General features: G+C 42.0%; 1 protein-coding gene across 3 annotated transcripts in view; it reads right to left on the minus strand.

The window, feature by feature from the left end:
- Positions 1 to 18026, minus strand: part of F8 (coagulation factor VIII) — a 159150-nt gene that overhangs the window by 106389 nt on the left and 34735 nt on the right. For 2 of the 3 annotated variants that reach the window (XM_055393489.2, XM_055393491.2), the window contains exons 6-9: positions 15586 to 15684; positions 12066 to 12287; positions 9544 to 9802; positions 8874 to 9045 (exon numbers count right to left, since the gene is read on the minus strand). In XM_055393489.2, coding sequence (XP_055249464.1) covers positions 8874 to 9045; positions 9544 to 9802; positions 12066 to 12287; positions 15586 to 15684 — 752 coding nt within the window. The remainder of the gene's footprint in view (positions 1 to 8873; positions 9046 to 9543; positions 9803 to 12065; positions 12288 to 15585; positions 15685 to 18026) is intronic. The other variant, XM_055393490.2, reaches the window with a different exon arrangement.

The following is an 18026-nucleotide window of genomic DNA, read 5'->3' on the forward strand; positions in this document are numbered from 1 at the left end:
CGGAGTAAAGTCCACAAAACAACTTCTGAATGCTGGCAGAGGACATCAGGCACCCAGAAAAGCAGCCCATTGTCTTCGAAAGGAGGTAGGAAAAAACATAAAAGATAAAAAGAGAGGCAAAAAAAGTAAGGACGGAGCTCTGTCCCGGGAAGGGAGGCTTTAAAAAGAGAGAAATTTCCAAATACCAGGAAACACTCTCACTGGCGAATCTGTGGCAAGCCTTGGAATCTCAGAGGGCCATATAACCCTCTTTTTTTAAGATTTTTTTAAAACCCACAGATTACCCACCAAACGGTAACTCCCAGTGGAGAAGCAGCGCAGAAGCTTGCATACGCCATTAGCAAGCAGGGGCTGGGCAGGGAGGAGCCGGCTGAACTACTTAGAGAGAGGACTAGGCTTGAATGCCGTGACAACAATCTGAGAGAACTGGGGATAGCAAAGCAGACTGGGATAGCTTCCCCATGAAAAGACGGAAAGCTCTAACCTAAGACTCCTTCAGCCCCGCTCACAGAACAAAGGGCTGAGCAGAGCAAGCCAGCTGCGGTTGGTCCATCCCCCATCCCCCGCCGAGACAGGCAAGGGAGGGCAGCCAGAGCCGGAGGGGGCAACCGCGGCCCCAGAAAGGCATCCGATAGCAAACTGCAGGCAGGCTTCTTGCTAATCAAGACTTCTTGGGCTTGGGCCGGTCGATATCTGCCTGAGAAGGTGCGCTGGTTGTACACCCAGAAAACCAAGTGGCAGGGACTGGAAAGGCAGTAAGTCGCAGCAACCACGTTCACCAAACACCTGGTCAACTGAGCTGCTCGGACCAGGGAAGGCACAAAACGCAGGCCCAACCAAGTCTGCGCCTTTGTGGAGTAAACGAGAACCTGAACTTGAGCCGCTCAGACCTGGGAAGGGCATACAACCCAGTGCCGGCCTCAGACAGTTCCCAGCAAAGCAACCTAGAGCCTGTGCAGTATAGACTGGGAGAGCACACACGCTGTGAGCGGAGGCAAACCCAGTGTGGCCAAGACATTGCAAGCACTCCCCACAGACTCCAGAAATATTTGCCTGCAGTGTTCCTCCCTTCCCAGAACAGGACTGAACAACTGAGCCTTTAAAAAGTGTCCACCCGCACCCTAGTGTCAGGGTGGAAATTAGACACTGAAGAGACCAGCAAACAGAAGCTAAAACAGAGGGAACCACCTTGGAAATGACAGATAGAGTAGTCTAGAGGCTACTCCAAGAATAAGACCAAAAACCAGAGTCAAGAGGCTTAAGCCTGAGTCCTGAGAACACCAGAGAACTCCTGACTCCAGGGAACATTAATTGATAGGAGCTCATTAAACGTCTCCATACCTACACGAAAACCAAGCACCACCCAAGGGTCAACAAGTTCCAGAGCAAGACATACCACGCAAATTCTCCAGCAACACAGGAAAATAGCCCTGAGCTTCAATATACAGGCTGCCCAAAGTCACTCCAAACCCACTGACATCTCATAACTCATTACTGGACACTTCATTGCACTCAAGAGAGAAGAAATCCAGCTCCACCCACCAGAACACCGATACAAGCTTCCCTAACCAGGGAACCTTGACAAGTCACCCGTCCAACCCCACACACAGCGAGGAAACTACATAATAAAGAGAACTCCACAAACTACCAGAAGAGGGAAAGGCCACCCCAAGAAAAGCAATATAAGCAAGATGAAGAGGCAGAGAAATACCCAGTAAGTAAAGGAACAAGATAAATGCCCACCAACACAAACAAGAAAGGAAGATATAGGGAATCAATCTGATAAAGAATTTCAAATTTTGGTGGTGAAAATGATTCAAAATCTTGAAAGGAAAATGGAGTTACAGATAAATAACCTGGAGAAAAGGATTGAGAAGATGGAAGAAAGGACATAGAGAAAATAAAAAAAAAGTCAATGTACAACGAATAATGCAATAAATGAGATCAGAAACACTCTGGAGGGAACAAACAGTAGAATAACAGAGGCAGAAGACAGGATAAGCGAGCTAGAAGATAGAATTGTAGAAATAAATGAAACAGAGGAAAAAAGAAAAACGAATTAAAAGAAATGAGGACAATATTAGAGACCTCTGGGACAATGTTAAATGCTCCAACATTCGAATCTTAGGAGTCCCAGAAGAAAAAGAAAGACCATGAGAGAATACTTGAGGAGATAATAGTTGAAAACTTCCCTAAAATAGGGAGGGAAATAATCACCCAAGTCTAAGAAACCCAGAGAGTCCCAAACAGGATAAACCCAAGGTGAAATACTCCAAGACACATATTAATCAAATTAACAAAGATCAAACACAAAGAACAAATATTAAAAGGAGCAAGGGAAAAGTAGCAAATAACACACAAGGGGATTCCCATAAGGATAACAGCGGATCTTTCAACAGAAACTCTTCAGGCCAGGAGGGAATGGCAAGACATACTTAAAGTGATAAAAGAAAATAACCTACAGCCCAGGTTACTGTACCCATCAAGGATCTCATTCAAATATCAAGGAGAAATTAAAAGCTTTAGAGACAAGCAAAAGCTGAGAGAATTCAGCATCACCAAACCAGCTCTTCAACAAATCCTAAAGGATCTTCTCTAGACAGGAAACACAGAAAGGGTGTATAAACTCGAACCCAAAGCAATAAAGAAAATGGCAACGGGATCGTACTTATCAATAATTACCTTAAAAGTAAATGGGTTTAATGCCCCAACCAAAAGACAAAGGCTGGCTGAATGGATACAAAAACAAGAACCCCATATATGTTGTCTACAGGAAACCCAGCTCAAAACGAGGGACACATACAGACTGAAAGTGAAGGGCTGGAAAAAGATATTCCATGCAAATGGAGACCAAAAGAAAGCAGGAGTAGCAATACTCATATCAGATAAAATAGGCTTTAAAACAAAGGCTGTGAAAAGAGACAAAGAAGGAAACTACATAATGATCAAAGGATCAATCCAAGAAGAAGATATAACAATTATAAATATTTATGCACCCAACATAGGAGCACCGCAATATGTAAGACAATTACTAACAAGTATGAAAGGGGAAATTAACAACAATGCAATAATAGTGGGAGATTTTAATACCCCACTTACATCTATGGATAGATCAACTAAACAGAAAATTAACAAGGAAACACAAACTTTAAATGATACAATAGACCAGTTAGACCTAATAGATCTCTATAGGACATTTCACCCCAAAACAATGCACCTTTTTCTCAAGTGCACACGGAAACTGTTCCAGGATAGATCACATCCTGGGCCATAAATCTAGCCTTGGTAAAGTCAAAAAAATTGAAATCATTCCAAGCATCTTTTCTGACCACAATACAGTAAGATTAGATCTCAATTACGGGAGAAAAACTATTAAAAATGCCAACATATGGAGACTGAACAACACGCTGCTGAATAATGAACAAATCATAGAAGAAATCAAAATATGCATAGAAATGAATGAAAATGAAAACACAACAACCGAAAACCTCTGGGACACTGTAAAAGCAGTGCTAAGGGGGAAGTTCATAGCAATACAGGCACACCTCAAGAAACAAGAAAAAAGTCAACTAAATAACCTAACTCTACATCTAAAGAAACTAGAAAAGGAAGAAATGAAGAACCCCAGGGTCAGTAGAAGGAAAGAAATCGTAAAAATTAGGGCAGAGATAAATGCAAAAGAAACAAAAGAGACCATAGCAAAAATCAACAAAGCCAAAAGCTGGTTCTTTGAGAAGGTAAATAAAATTGACAAACTACTAGCCAGACTCATCAAGAAACAAAGGGAGAAGAACCAAATCAATAAAATTAGAAATGAAAATGGAGATATCACAACTGACAACATAGAAATACAAAGGATTATTAGAGAATACTACCAGCAATTATATGGCAATAAAATGAATAACCTGGAAGAAATGGACAAATTCCTAGAAAAGTACAACTTTCCAAAACAGAACCAGGAAGAAATAGAAAATCTGAACAGACCCATCACAAGCACGGAACTAGAGGCTGTAATCAGAAATCTCCCAGCAAACAAAAGCCCAGGTCCAGACGGCTTCACAGCTGAATTCTACCAAAAATTTAGAGAAGAGCTAACATCTATTCTACTCAAACTCTTCCAGAAAATTGCTGAGGAAGGGAAACTTCCAAACTCATTCTATGAGGCCACCATCACCCTAATCCCCAAACCTGGTAAGTTTTCTTTGTGAAAAAAGAAAACTACAGGCCAGTATCACTGATGAACATAGATGCAAAAATCCTTAACAAAATTCTAGCAATCAGAATCCAACAACACATTAAGAAGATCATACATCATGACGAAGTGGGCTTTATCCTAGGAATGCAAGGATTCTTCAATATCCGCAAATCAATCAACGTAATACACCACATTAACAAACTGAAACATAAAAATCATATGATTATCTCAATAGATGCAGAGAAAGCCTTCGACAAAATTCAACATCCATTTATGATAAAAACCCTCAAGAAAGTGGGAATAGAAGGGACATACCTCAACATAATAAAAGCTATATATGACAAACCCACAGCAAACATTATCCTCAATGGTGAAAAACTGAAAGCATTTCCCCTAAAGTCAGGAACAAGACAAGGGTGCCCACTCTCACCACTACTATTCAACATAGTTATGGGAGTTTTGGCCACAGCAATCAGAGCAGAAAAAGACATAAAAGGAATACAAATTGGAAAAGAAGAAGTAAACCTTTCACTGTTTGCTGATGACATGATCCTCTACACAGAAAACCCTAAAGACTCTACCAGAAAACTACTAGAGCTAATCAATGATTACAGTAAAGTTGCAGAATATAAAATCAACACACAGAAATCCCTTGCATTCCTATACACTAATAATGAGAAAATAGAAAGGGAAATTAAGGAAACTATTCCATTCACTGTTGCAACAAAAAGAATTAAATACTTAGGAATATATCTACCTAAGGAAACAAAAGACTTGTACATAGAAAACTATAAAACACTAGTGAAAGTAAAGCAACAGTTAGAACTGGACATGGAACAACAGATTGGTTCCAAATAGGAAAAGGTGTACGCCAAGGTTGTATATTGTCACCTTGCTTATTTAACTTATATGCAGAGTACATCATGAGGAACGCTGGGCTGGAAGAAGCACAAGCTGGAATCAAGATTGCTGGGAGAAATATCAATAACCTCAGATATGCAGATGACACTACCCTTATGGCAGAAAGTGAAGAGGAACTCAAAAGCCTCTTGATGAAAGTGAAAGAGGAGAGTGAAAAGGTTGCCTTGAAGCTCAACATTCAGAAAACAAAGATCAAGGCATCTGGTCCCATCACTTCATGGGAAATAGATGGAAAAACAGTGGAAACAGTGTCAGACTTTATTTTTTTGGGCTCCAAAATCACTGCAGATGCTGATTGCAGCCATGAAATTAAAAGACGCTTGCTCCTTGGAAGGAAAGTTATGACCAACCTTGATAGTATATTAAAAAGCAGAGACATTACTTTGCCAACCAAGGTCCGTCTAGTCAAGGCTATGGTTTTTCCCGTGGTCATGTATGGATGTGAGAGTTGGACTGTGAAGAAAGCTGATCGCCGAAGAATCGATGCTTTTGAACTGTGGTGTTGGAGAAGACTCTTGAGAGTCCCTTATACTGCAAGGAGATCCAACCAGTCCATTCTAAAGGAGATCAATCCTGGATGTTCATTGGAGGGACTGATGCTAAAGCTGAAACTGCAATACTTTGGCCACCTCATGCGACGAGTTGACTCACTGGAAAAGACTCTGATGCTGGGAAAGGTTGGGGGCGGGAGGAGAAGGGGACGACGGAGAATGAGATGGCTGGATGGCATCACCGACTCTGTGGACATGAGTTTGAGTGTACTCCGGGAGTTGGTGATGGACAGGGAGGCCTGGCATGCTGTGATTCGTGGGGTTGCGGAGAGTCGGACACGACTGAGCGACTGAACTGAAATGAACTGAACTGAACTGAACTGAATAGATGGAGAAATATACCATGTTCGTGGATTGGAAGAATAAATATTGTAAAAATGAGTATACTACCCAAAGTAGTTTATACATTCAATGCAATCCCTATCAAGCTACTAACGATATTTTTCACAGAACTAGAACAAATAATCTCACACTTGTATGGAAACACAAAAAACCTCGAATAGCCAAAGCAGTCTTGAGGAAGAAGAATGGAACTGGGGGAATTAACCTGCCAGACTTCAGGCTCCATTACAAGGCCAGTCATCAAGACAGTATGGTACTGGCATAAAGACAGAAATATAGATCAATGGAACAAAATAGAAAGCCCAGAGATAAATCCACACACCTATGGACACCTTATCTTTGACAAAGGAGGCAAGAATATAAAATGGAAAAAAGACAGTCTCTTTAACAAGTGGTGCTGGGAAAACTGGTCAGCCACTTGTAAAAGAATGAAAGTAGAACACTTCCTAACACCATGCTGCTGCTACTGCTAAGTCACTTCAGTCGTGTCTGACTCTGAGTGACCCCATAGACAGAAGTCCACCAGGCTCCCCCACCCCTGGGATTCTCCAGGCAAGAACACTGGAGTGGGTTGCTATTTCCTTCTCTAACACCATACACCAAAAGAAACTCAAAATGGATTAGAGCGCTAAATGTAAGACCAGAAACTATAAAACTCCTAGAGGAGAACGTAGGCAAAACACTCTCTGACATAAATCACAGCAGGATCCTCCAAGACCCATCTCCCAGAATACTGGAAATAAAAGCAAAAGTAAACAAATGGGACCTAATTAAAATCAAAAGCTTCTGCACAGCAAAGGAAACTATAAGCAAGGTGAAAAGACAGCCTTCAGAATGGGAGAAAATAATAGAAAATGAAGCAACTGATAAAGGATTAATCTCCAAAATATACAAGCAGCACCTGCAGCTCAAGTTCAGAAAAATAAATGACCCAATCAAAAAATGGGCCAAAGAACTAAACAGACATTTCTCCAAAGAAGACATAAAGATGGCTAACAAACACATGAAAAGATGCTCAACATCCCTCATAATCAGAGAAATGCAAATCAAAACCACAATGAGATACCATTTCACACCAGTCAGAATGGCTCCTATCCAAAGGTCTACATGCAATAAATGCTGGAGAGGGTGTGGAGAGAAGGGAACCCTCTTACACTGTTGGTGGGAATGCAAACTAGTACATGCACTATGGAGAACAGTGTGGAGATTCCTCAAATAACTGGAAATAGAACTGCCATATGATCCAGCTATCGCACTCCTGGGCATACACACCGAGGAAACCAGAATTGAAAGAGACACATGTACTCCAATGTTCATTGCAGCACTGTTTAGAATAGCCAGGACATGGAAGCAACCTAGATGTCCATCTGCAGACGAATGGATAAGAAATCTTTGGTACATATACACAATGGAGTATTACTCAGCCATTAAAAAGAATGCATTTGAATCAGTTCTAATGAGGTGGATGAAACTGGAGCCTATTATACAGAGTGAAGTAAGCCAGAAAGAAAAACACCAATACAATATACTAACGCATATATATGGAATTTAGAAAGATGGAAATGATAACCCTGTATACGAGACAGCAAAAGAGACACAGATGTACAGAACAGTCTTTGGGACTCTGTGGGAGAGGGTGAGGGTGGGATGATTTGGGAGAATGGCATTGAAACATATATGTTGTCATATGTGAAACGAATCACTAGTTCAGGGTCAATGCATGTTACAGCATGCTCGGGGCAGTTGGCGGGGATGACCCAGAGTGAGGATAAAGGGAGGAGGGAGGTGGGAGGGGTTTCAGGAGGGGGAACTCATGTACACCCGTGGCGGATTCATGTCAATGTATGGCAAAACCAACCAATATAATATTTTAAAATACTTAGCCTCCAATTAAAAAAAAAAAAAACAGTTTAGGTCTTCCCAGATGGCCCTAGTGGTAAAGAACCTGGCTGCCAATGCGGGAGACACAGGTTCGATCCCTTGAGGAAGGCATGACAGCCCACTCCAATATTCTTATCTGGGGAATCCCATGGACAGGAGAGTCTGGCACGTTACGGTCCATAGGGTTGCAAAGAGTCGGACATGAATGAAGTGAGTTAGCACAAGCACAAGATGACAGTTTAATGTCTCCTTTTCAATCCTTATGCCTTTTGTGTCTCTTGCCTTGTACTGGCTAAAACCTCCTATGATATGCTGAGTTCTAAGTTCCTTGAGGTTTCTTCTTTGACCCATGCGTCATTTAGAAGGATGATAATTTCTAATCATAAGGAGATTTTTGTAGCGAAGTTTTGTATTGATTTATAGCTTGGTTCCTCTATAGTCAGACAACATACTTCGTATTATTTCATTACTTTGACAATTTTAACACTTTCTTTGGGGTAAGTTTATGGTCATTTTTGTAAATGTTCCTGTGTATTTAAAAATAACTTGTATTTAGCTATTGTTTGGTACTGTGTTCTATGTGTGTCAATTAAATAAATTTTTTTATTGTATAGTTCAAATAAATCCTTCTGTTCACAGGTTCTCCAAAAGTAGACTATGAGACAAATTTGACTCAGAGCCCTTAATCTGCTGATTCCTGTACTATATATATAATTAGTGGAAAAAGTTGTAGAATGACATGTATGAAAGTTTAAGCAATGAGTATTTCAATGTAGTGGCAGGTTTAATGGGTGGCATTAACTTTGTTTCCTATGTATGACTATTTTAAAATAAATTTATAATTTACATTTATTTGTGTAATATTTATACATTTTAAAAGATGATGCCCATTGGACATGAGGCTGAAACAGGAAGTTGCAAAAAACTCACAGCTCTCCAGCCTTTGTCTTCTTACCTAAGCTTATATCTTTTCTTCAACTTACCAAAAGTGTGTCTCCAACTTCTCCATAAAGTAAAGGCCCCAGGATTCCTGATTCATGCTGAATAGCTTCACGAGTCTTAAATGTTCCATCTGTGTAAGCTATAAATCGGACTTTTCTGTACTTCCTACCAATCTGCCGAGGACCGTGGTTCAGATACAGACTTTTATAACTTCTGTATGAGACACAAAAAGATGAGACATTGGAATGAAGCATGCCAGGTAAAGGACAGGTTGCTAAAATCCAACTTTAAAACAGCTGATATGATTTCATCAAGGAAGGATAAGAAAAATCTAGGTATCCCTGGTGGGAATTTCCAAAATATGTTAATGCTCTTGGTCTGCTGAGCTGCAGAGAGGACTTCCCTTGTGGCTCAGAAGGTAGAGCGTCTGCCTACAGTGCGGGAGACCCGGGTTCGATTCCTGGGTCAGGAAGATCCCCTGGAGCAGGAAATGGGAACTCACTCCAGTACTCTTGCCTGAAAAATCCCATGAACAGGGGAGCCTGGTAGGCTACAGTCCACAGGGTCGCAAAGAGTTGGACACGACTGAGCGACTTCATACTTGCCTGTACCTAACCCTACACATGGCTTAAGGGTTTGCTGTTTTGAAAAACTGGGAAGAACTTTTGGATTATGGGGAAGAGATAACACCAAGAGTCAAAAGGTCCTTACCTGTCATTGGAGGTGAGGACCGAGGGGGCATAGTCCCAGTCATCCTCTTCAGCAGCAATGTAGTGGACCCAGGTTTTAGGATGCTTCTTTGCAACTGAGCGCATTTGGATAAAGGGAGGAGCACTGTCGCCATCAAACCTGACCACATCCATGTCAGAGTCATCTAAACCATCATCATAATCTTCTTCTTGGTTATTTTTTGTCCATAGTCGGGGTTCCTCTGGGCAACTATCTACTTTGACATAAGCTTCCATACCATCTGAAGTCAGACAAAACAAACGTGAGGTTCAATGAGATTTTCTGGCCTTAACTCTTCTGACTTTGTTTTCTCTTACGCCTTCAAGGCCTTCTCCTAATGTTCGAACCTCCTACATGTATTACTTTCCCTATAGCTGGTACTTTTGGGTTTCTTCCTGTGATCTTCGCACTGACCATTTCCCTTCTGCCTGACTCACCTCCAATCTATGTTTGATTCCTGTTTCAAGATTTCCTCATTTGCTTTTCTTTCCCTTCTGGAACCGGCTCTGAGCCTGTCCTTCCCAACTCTCAAATTGTAAACGAGAAGGCCCGAGGAATTGCATATTTTCAGCTTTTGGAAGCCTAGGTCAGACTAACTCCCCACCCCTACAGTTACCTAATAATTTTGACATATAGTCCACTGAATTATGATACAAACCATAGATTTAATAGCTTGTCAAGAAAAATCATGGTATAGATATAAATTTTAAGACATATCCAAAGTTAATAAAAACATGAAAAGGTTCAGCTTACAATTAAAGAAATACATTATATATTTTAAGAGCATGTCCGACTGTGGCTAGTTGTAAGCCTTGCTGCTGCTGCTGCTAAGTCACTTCAGTCGTGTCCGACTCTGTGTGACCCCATAGATGGAAGCCCACCAGGCTCCCCCATCCCTGGGATTCTCCAGGCAAGAACACTGGAGTGGGTTGCCATTTCCTTCTCCAATGTGTGAAAGTGAAAAGTGAAAGTGAAGTCGCTCAGTCGTGTCCGACCCTTAGCGACCCCATGGACTACAGCCTACCAGGCTCCTCCATCCATGGGATTCTCTAGGCAATAGTACTGGAGTGGCTTGCCATTGCCTTCTCCAAGTTGTAAGCCTTAGAGCAAGTCTATTCAGCAATCTCAATCTCATCTGCATGCTTTATAAAATGTAAATAATAATAATCCCTCCTCTATCTAATGCCATAGGGCAGCTTTGAAGAAAAATACTAAGAAAGGAGACCTATTTACTGGGTGATGGGGAACAAGGAAGATTTCAGGAGCAGCAAGCTAGTGTGGGTTCATGTGGCCTTAAACACAATTCAATCTAGATCTAAAAATGAAGGATTTTGTATGAGTTCCAAAAAGACAAAACATTTTTCTGAAAAACAAGGATTAAAATCAGCATAAAGAAGGGTCAAAAGAATAAGAAACAGAACATAAAACAAACTCTTCTTAAACAGAATCAGGCTTCAAACCAGGTCATGAGCAGCCTGTATACAAGTAAATGACCTTTTCCTGTGTGCCTATAGGATCGACTTCCTGTTACTTGTCCAGTATGACACATTTTGTCCTCTAATGTCTTGTCAAAAATCCCATAATTATTATGTAACATATCAGGAAAAGAGGTTCCTATGTTTCATCACTACAGAGGACTAGAAACAAAGTCACTCACAGAACACAAGTGGAAAAAAGTGCAAGATCAAATCTCTTTTTCAGGGCAATCAAGGAACCTGAAGGGAGGGTTAACACTACATTGACAGGAATAACAAGTGCTGTTCATCATGAAAGATCAGGCCTCCCCAACATTTCTTTCCAACAGCTCTCATTGGCCACGGTAGAGGAGGAGACAAAGAGAGTTGTTAGACTGATCCAAAATTAAGTGTTAGCAAAGTAAATATACAAGAAGAAAAATGGGGATGAGCTGATCATGTAACATGAGTTTTCATAGCCTATACAAATAGCCTATACAAATGAGCTCACTACAATAATTTGCAACCGTAGGTACCATCGTCCCAACTTCCTTAGATAGGATCTTTGACCCTTTGCAAAGTCAAGTCATCCTTGAAAGCTTCATGTGGTGCCTCACATGTGTTTACCAACTTCCACTCCCATGTTCTTTCTCCTGATGTCTCTCATCTCTGATCGAGTATCTACAGCGTGCCTCCTTGTATACCAATTGTCTGGTGTCTCATACGGAGCACCACAACATCCTTTTGTATTTACTATATATTGGGGCATCACTACTGACATCCTGGAGCCCTTAGGATTACATCCTAGATGCCATGACCCCAAATTGCTCTCTCCATAGTACTGAAGCCTACTTAATGTTGGGAAAACAGTGATATACTGTCCTCACATTCGCCACCTCATTCGTCACTAAACCATTTCTCTTCCCTCGATCACAGGTAAACTCCCAAGTCCTATTTACTAATAATCAAGCCTTCTTACATTCAAGGTGAAATATTTAAAAGAAGAGCTGGATATTTCTAATACTCATTTTTAAGATCCATAGACATTACCATGTTGGTGGGAAGAGATACGACAAAATAGTAGAAACTGGCCACGGTCCATCAGGACTGTCTGAGCTGTAAGGAAAGTTATTGGTGAGATCTCCAAGGAAGCCTGGCGATGGTTCCTCACGAGAAATGTGTGGCCTTCAAGGAAAATTGAGTGCACTTCCGGGCTGGTGCCCATTCCAATCACATGCCAATAGACTGATTTCTTATGACATCCAATCAGACCTGGAAAGTAGGAATAACATAACTAGAGCCAAGAAGCAGAGAATCTGAAATGGAAAACACTTTCTAGGATAGGATGAACAAACTCTCCATACAAATTTTTATTATCTTGACTTGAAACGCAACTTTCCAAGGACATGGGGGTACTCTCAAACTAACAGCTCTTGTGGAAGTCATCAATGACTGTTGTGCTTCTGAATCCAATGCATCTTTTTCAGTCTTCATCTGCATCTGTTAACCATTCATTCCTTCTTGAAATTCTGTTTTCCCTTGGCCTCTGTGCCAACAGACTTTTGTTTCCCTAAGGCTGCAGTTCAGTTCAGTCACTCAGTCGTGTCCTACTCTTTGCAACCCTATGAACTGCAGCACGCCAGGCCTCCCTGTCCATCACTAACTCCTGGAGTTTACCCAAACTCATGTCCATTGAGTCGGTGATGCCATCCAACCATCTCATCCTCTGTCATCCCCTTCTCCTCCTGCCCTCAATCTTTCCCAGCATCAGGGTCTTTTCAAATGAGTCAGCTCTTCGCATCAGGTGGCCAAAGTATTGGAGTTTCAGCTTTAACATCAGTCCTTCCAATGAACACCCAGGGCTGATCTCCTTTAGGATGGACTGGTTGGATCTCCTTGCAGTCCAAGGGACTCTCAAGAGTCTTCAACACCACAGTTCAAAAGCATCCCTAAGGCTTAGACTGCTCCTTCTTCTGTTTCACTTTGTGACGGCTCCTCTTTACCCGTCCATTAAATGGTAGATGACCTCAGGGCTCATCCCTAGCCTAGTTATTCTTTTGTTAAACAAATTTCCTCCCTGAATAATATCATTCATTCTCAGATTAATGATAATTCATATGCTGATAACTCCCCTGTTCTCCCAGAACTCCAGACTTGCACAATCACCTTCTCAACATCTTCACCCGGATACTTCAGGAAACACACAGGTACAAAAACAGATTTTTCGTCTTTACCACCTCATCTTCTTCCAGAGTTTCTTATTTCAGTGAATGGTATTAATACAAGCCTGCATTCAATTCTGCAAGTGAGAGTTATTCTTGTCCCTACTCTCACTTCTCACATCCAATCTAACTCCAATTATGGCAATATCATTAATAACTGTAATATTTACTGAGCCCTTGCATAATATCAAGCACTGTTCAGGATATTTTACAAGTTTTAACTCCCAATATTTCTCTGGCAGCTCAGACAGTAAAGCGTCTGCCTACAATGCGGGAGATCTGGGTTCGATCCCTGGGTCGGGAAGATCCTCTGGAGAAGGAAATGGCAACCCACTCCAGTACTCTTGCCTGGAACATCCCACGGATGGAGGAGTGTGGTAGGCTACAGCCCACTGGGTCGCAAAGAGTTGGACACGACTGAGCAACTTCACTTTCAACCCTATATTATGAATAAAGAAACTATAATTGTCATCCTTTTCTTAAAGGAGAGGAAACTTAAGCTCAGAGAGGCAATTAACATGATATATGGAGCAGGGACTTATATGTTTTGAAAGTTAATTTCTTTTCTAAACCTGAAGTCTTGCATATTAATTACAGAATTGTTGAATATCATTAATAACTGCAATATTACTGAGCACTTGCATAACATCAAGCACTGTCCAGAGTATTTTACAAAAACTAAGATCATGGCATCCAGTCCCATCACTTCATGGCAAATAGATAGGCAGAAAATGGAAACAGGGAAAGATTTTATTTTCTTGGGCTCCAAAATCACTGCAGATGGTGACTGCAGCCATGAAAGTAATAGATGCTTGTTCCTTGGAAGAAAAGCTATGACAAACCTAGACAGTATATTAGGACATCACTTTGCCAACAAAGTTCTGTTTAGTCAAAGCTATGGTTTTTCCAGAAGACATGTATAGATGTGAGAGTTGGACCATAAAGAAGGCTGAGCACCGAAGAATTCATGCTTTCAAACTGCAGTGCTGGAAAAGACTCTTGAGAGTCCCTTGGACAGCAAGAAGATCAAACCAGTCCATCCTAAAGGAAATCAACCTTAAATATTCTTTGGAAGGACTGATGCTGAAGCTGAAGTTCCAATACTTTGGCCAACTGATGGGAAGAGCTGACTCATTGGAAAAGATCCTAACACTGGGAAAGACTGAGGGCAGGAGAAGAAGAGGGTGACAGGATGAGATGGTTAGATAGCATCCCTGACTCGATGGACATGACTTTGAGCAAACTCCAGGAGACACTGAAGGACAGGGAAGCCTGGTGTGCTGCAGTTCATGGGGTCACAAGGAGTCTGACATGACTTAGTGACTGAACAACAACAAAAACCTTCTTTCAATTAAGTTTGTATTTTAACAATTATATTGCTAATTTTGTAAGCATGTTGGAGAAAGAAATGGCAACTCACTCCAGTACTTTTGCCTAGAAAATCCCATGGATGGAGGAGCCTGGTAGGCTACAGTCCATGGGGTCGCAAAGAGTCAGACATGACTGAGCGACTTCACTTTCTTATTTTGATTGTTTCTTTTTCATATAATCCTATTATTACTTTCGTAAACTTACTAGAGGATCTGTTTATTATACAAGGCTGTAACTCAGGAACATCCAGAGGGAAGTGACATACAGGGCAAGGCCTGGGGTAGGGCTCAGAGCTTCCACGCCCTCTCCAGGCACCTCTCTCCAAGCATCTCCATGGGTTCATGATTTATCTAATTTACTTTGCTTATCTTGCATATTGTCTTGGTGTTTCAGGCTTTCCTTCAAGTATCTGTTCATCCTTGGATGCCCACTTAGAAAGGAAAAGAGAAATTGGTAAGCTCTGTATACACTAAGAAAAGAAAAGAAAGAAAGTGAAGTTGCTCAGTCATGTCTGACTCTTTGCGACCCCATGGACTGTAGCTCACCAGGCTCCTCCATCCATGGGGTTTTCTAAGCAAGAGTACTGGAGTGGGTGGCCATTGCTTTCTTCAGGTGATCTTCCCAATCCAGGGATTGAACCCACTCTCCCTCATTGGGGGCAGGCGCTTTATCGTCTGAGCCACTGTAAACACTCAGTTCAGTTCAGTCACTAAGTTATGTCCGACTCTGCAACCCCACGAACCGTAGCATGCCAGGTCTCCTGGTCCATCACCAACTCCCAAGTTTACCCAAACTCATGTTAGTATATACTTCATAAACTGGCAGTCCTTAATCTTTTGATGACTGCAAGAAGGACTGCACGGTACCATAAGATCCCCCAGAGGACAGAATTCAGAAGTATCTGAGGACAACTGGAGAAGAGAGCTCTGGTGGTGAATGTAGAAGATCCTGAGGATTCTTGAGCAGGCTGTACATACCTGGCAGAGACCTGTTTATATAGCCATTGATGGTGTGCAGTGCAGATGCAGAATCCATAACATGTGTCAAGGACTCATTTCCCGAGTGCCAACTTTTCCCTGTTGAGAGAGGACACAAATAGAGGGCCAGCTAAGTGTCTGTCTCATGACTGACCCTCCCTTTCCCCTTCCCTCCCTCCCATCAGGCAAATATGGCTCACACCTTTTTTTTCAGCAGAGATGAGTTGCCCTCAAAGTCAGTAGGCAAAATGGAGAAGACAATTACCAAAAGGCAGACCCTTATTGCTTGGACTGACGCTATCTCTCTATATTTATCCATGACAGTAGGTAGAAGGGAATAATGACAAAGTATCACTAGGATAAGGGAGAATATTGGTTAGTTTGTACCATGGTGACTTCTATTCACTGGTTGACTTATGTGAGAGGGAGAACATGAAAATCCTCCTAAGAAAAGGCTGCCAGTACCTGTCCCTGTCCTACTTGCTTCATCCAGTCTGTAATAATGAAAGCCCATGGACAGGAAACCTTCCCAACCTTGTCACTGAAATTAATAAAAGTGAAAGAAGAAGAAATATTATTATTAGCAGTGCCTTGAGGTTTCCCTCAAGAACTGACTCATTAGAAAAGACCCTGATGCTGGCAAAGATTGAAAGTTGGAGGAGAAGGGGATGACAGAGGATGAGATGGTTGGATGGCATCATCGACTCAATGGACATGAATTTGAGTAAACTCAGAGAGTTGGTGATGGACAGGGAACCCTGGCGTGCTGCAGTCCATGGGATCACAAAGAGTAGGACACGATTGAGTGACTGAACTGGACTGAGGTTGCCCTTCTGTACAAAAGACTGAAACTTTCTGAAGCACCAAACCTTTGGTGAACTCTCATAAGTTCATTTATACAGTCATCCACTCATGTGTTCATTCAGTCAAACATGTTTACTGAGCACTACTGAGCATTACGGCTTCCCAGGTGGCTCAGTGGTAAAGAATCCCCTTGACAATGCAAGAAACGCGGGTTCAATCCCTGAGTTGGGAAGATCCCCTGGAGGAGGAAATGGCAACCCACTCCAGTTCTCTTGCCTGGAGAATCCCATGGACAGAGACTAGTGGGCAACAGTCCATGGGATCGCACAGAGTCTGACATGACTGAGTGACTGAACATAGCACAGCACAGCACACTGAGCGCTAGCACTGATGACAAAGAAGCAGACACAGCCTCTGCCTTCAAGGTGCTTACAATGTAGCTCAAATAGACAGAGACGTGGACCATTATTACAAAGAATGAAGAGTGAAGTAAAAGAGATAAGAACAAAGTATTATGGGACCAGAGAGGAGAAGGCATTTCACTCTGCTTGAAGAGAAAGGAACAGGAGGGTAAAGAAGATCAGTATGGTTTAGTGTGATAAGGAGGAAGTTCAAGTGCTGTGGAAATACATAAAGAAGCATCCAATGGAGGCTAAAAGGAGTAGAAACTTACTTGACATGAAGCTGGAGACACACTTTCCAGACCAAGGAAATGGCATGACTAAAGGCCTGGATGCTAGCAAAAGCATAGCATGTGTGGGTGTAACACAAAATGTGTTCAGTGTGGTTGCAACGTGAATGGTGAGACAGTGAGAGGAGCAAAACAAAGCTAGACAGGTCGTCGGGGATGAGGTCACGTATTATTGTGTAAAGAAGTTTCCATTTTGCCTTGTGAAACTGAAGGATTTTAAAGACTGGAGTGACAAGATCAGATTCATATTTCAGTAAGCTCCCTTTGGCTGCTACAGTAAGAACGAAGTTTTGGAGGCACAAAAAGACAAGGAGACTAGTCGGGGGAGAGGTGATAGGGGTCTCGGTTCAGAAGATGGCAGTGTAGGAGGATACAGAGGAGAGAGAAAGTGATGATAGAACGATTCTGTCAGGAGGAGGAGAAAGCAGAAGTACTAACACCACCTCATGTGCTGAAAAGTGAAAGTGAAGTGAGAGTGTGTCCTCAGAAAAGTGTCGCTCAGTCGTGTCCAACTCTTTGTGGCCCCACAGACTCATCCAGGGAATTCTCCAGGCCAGAATACTGGAGTGGGTAGCCTTTCCCTTCTCCAGGGGATCTTCCCAACCCAGGGATTGAGCCCAGGTGTCTGCATTGCAGGCAAATTCTTTACCAGCTGAGCCACAAGGGAAGCCCAGGAATACTGGAATGGGTAGCCTATTCCTTCTCCAGGGAATCTTCCTGACCCAGGAATTGAACCTGGGTCGCCCACATTGCAGGCGGATTCTTTACCAACTGAGCTATCAGGGAAGCAAGGTCCTGCATTACTGAATTGAAATCACTCACAACCATTCTATGAAAAAGTAGATATTATTTCAACTTTAAAATGGAGGAAACTGAAACACAGAGGGGTTAAGTAATTTGCTAAAGTTACTTTAAAAGTAAGAGATGAAGATAAGAAAAAGCATAC

Source organism: Moschus berezovskii, chromosome X (assembly GCF_049115385.1).
Source record: "Moschus berezovskii isolate FMDL1 chromosome X, NW_MosBer_1.0, whole genome shotgun sequence".
Taxonomy (NCBI): Eukaryota; Metazoa; Chordata; class Mammalia; order Artiodactyla; family Moschidae; genus Moschus; species Moschus berezovskii.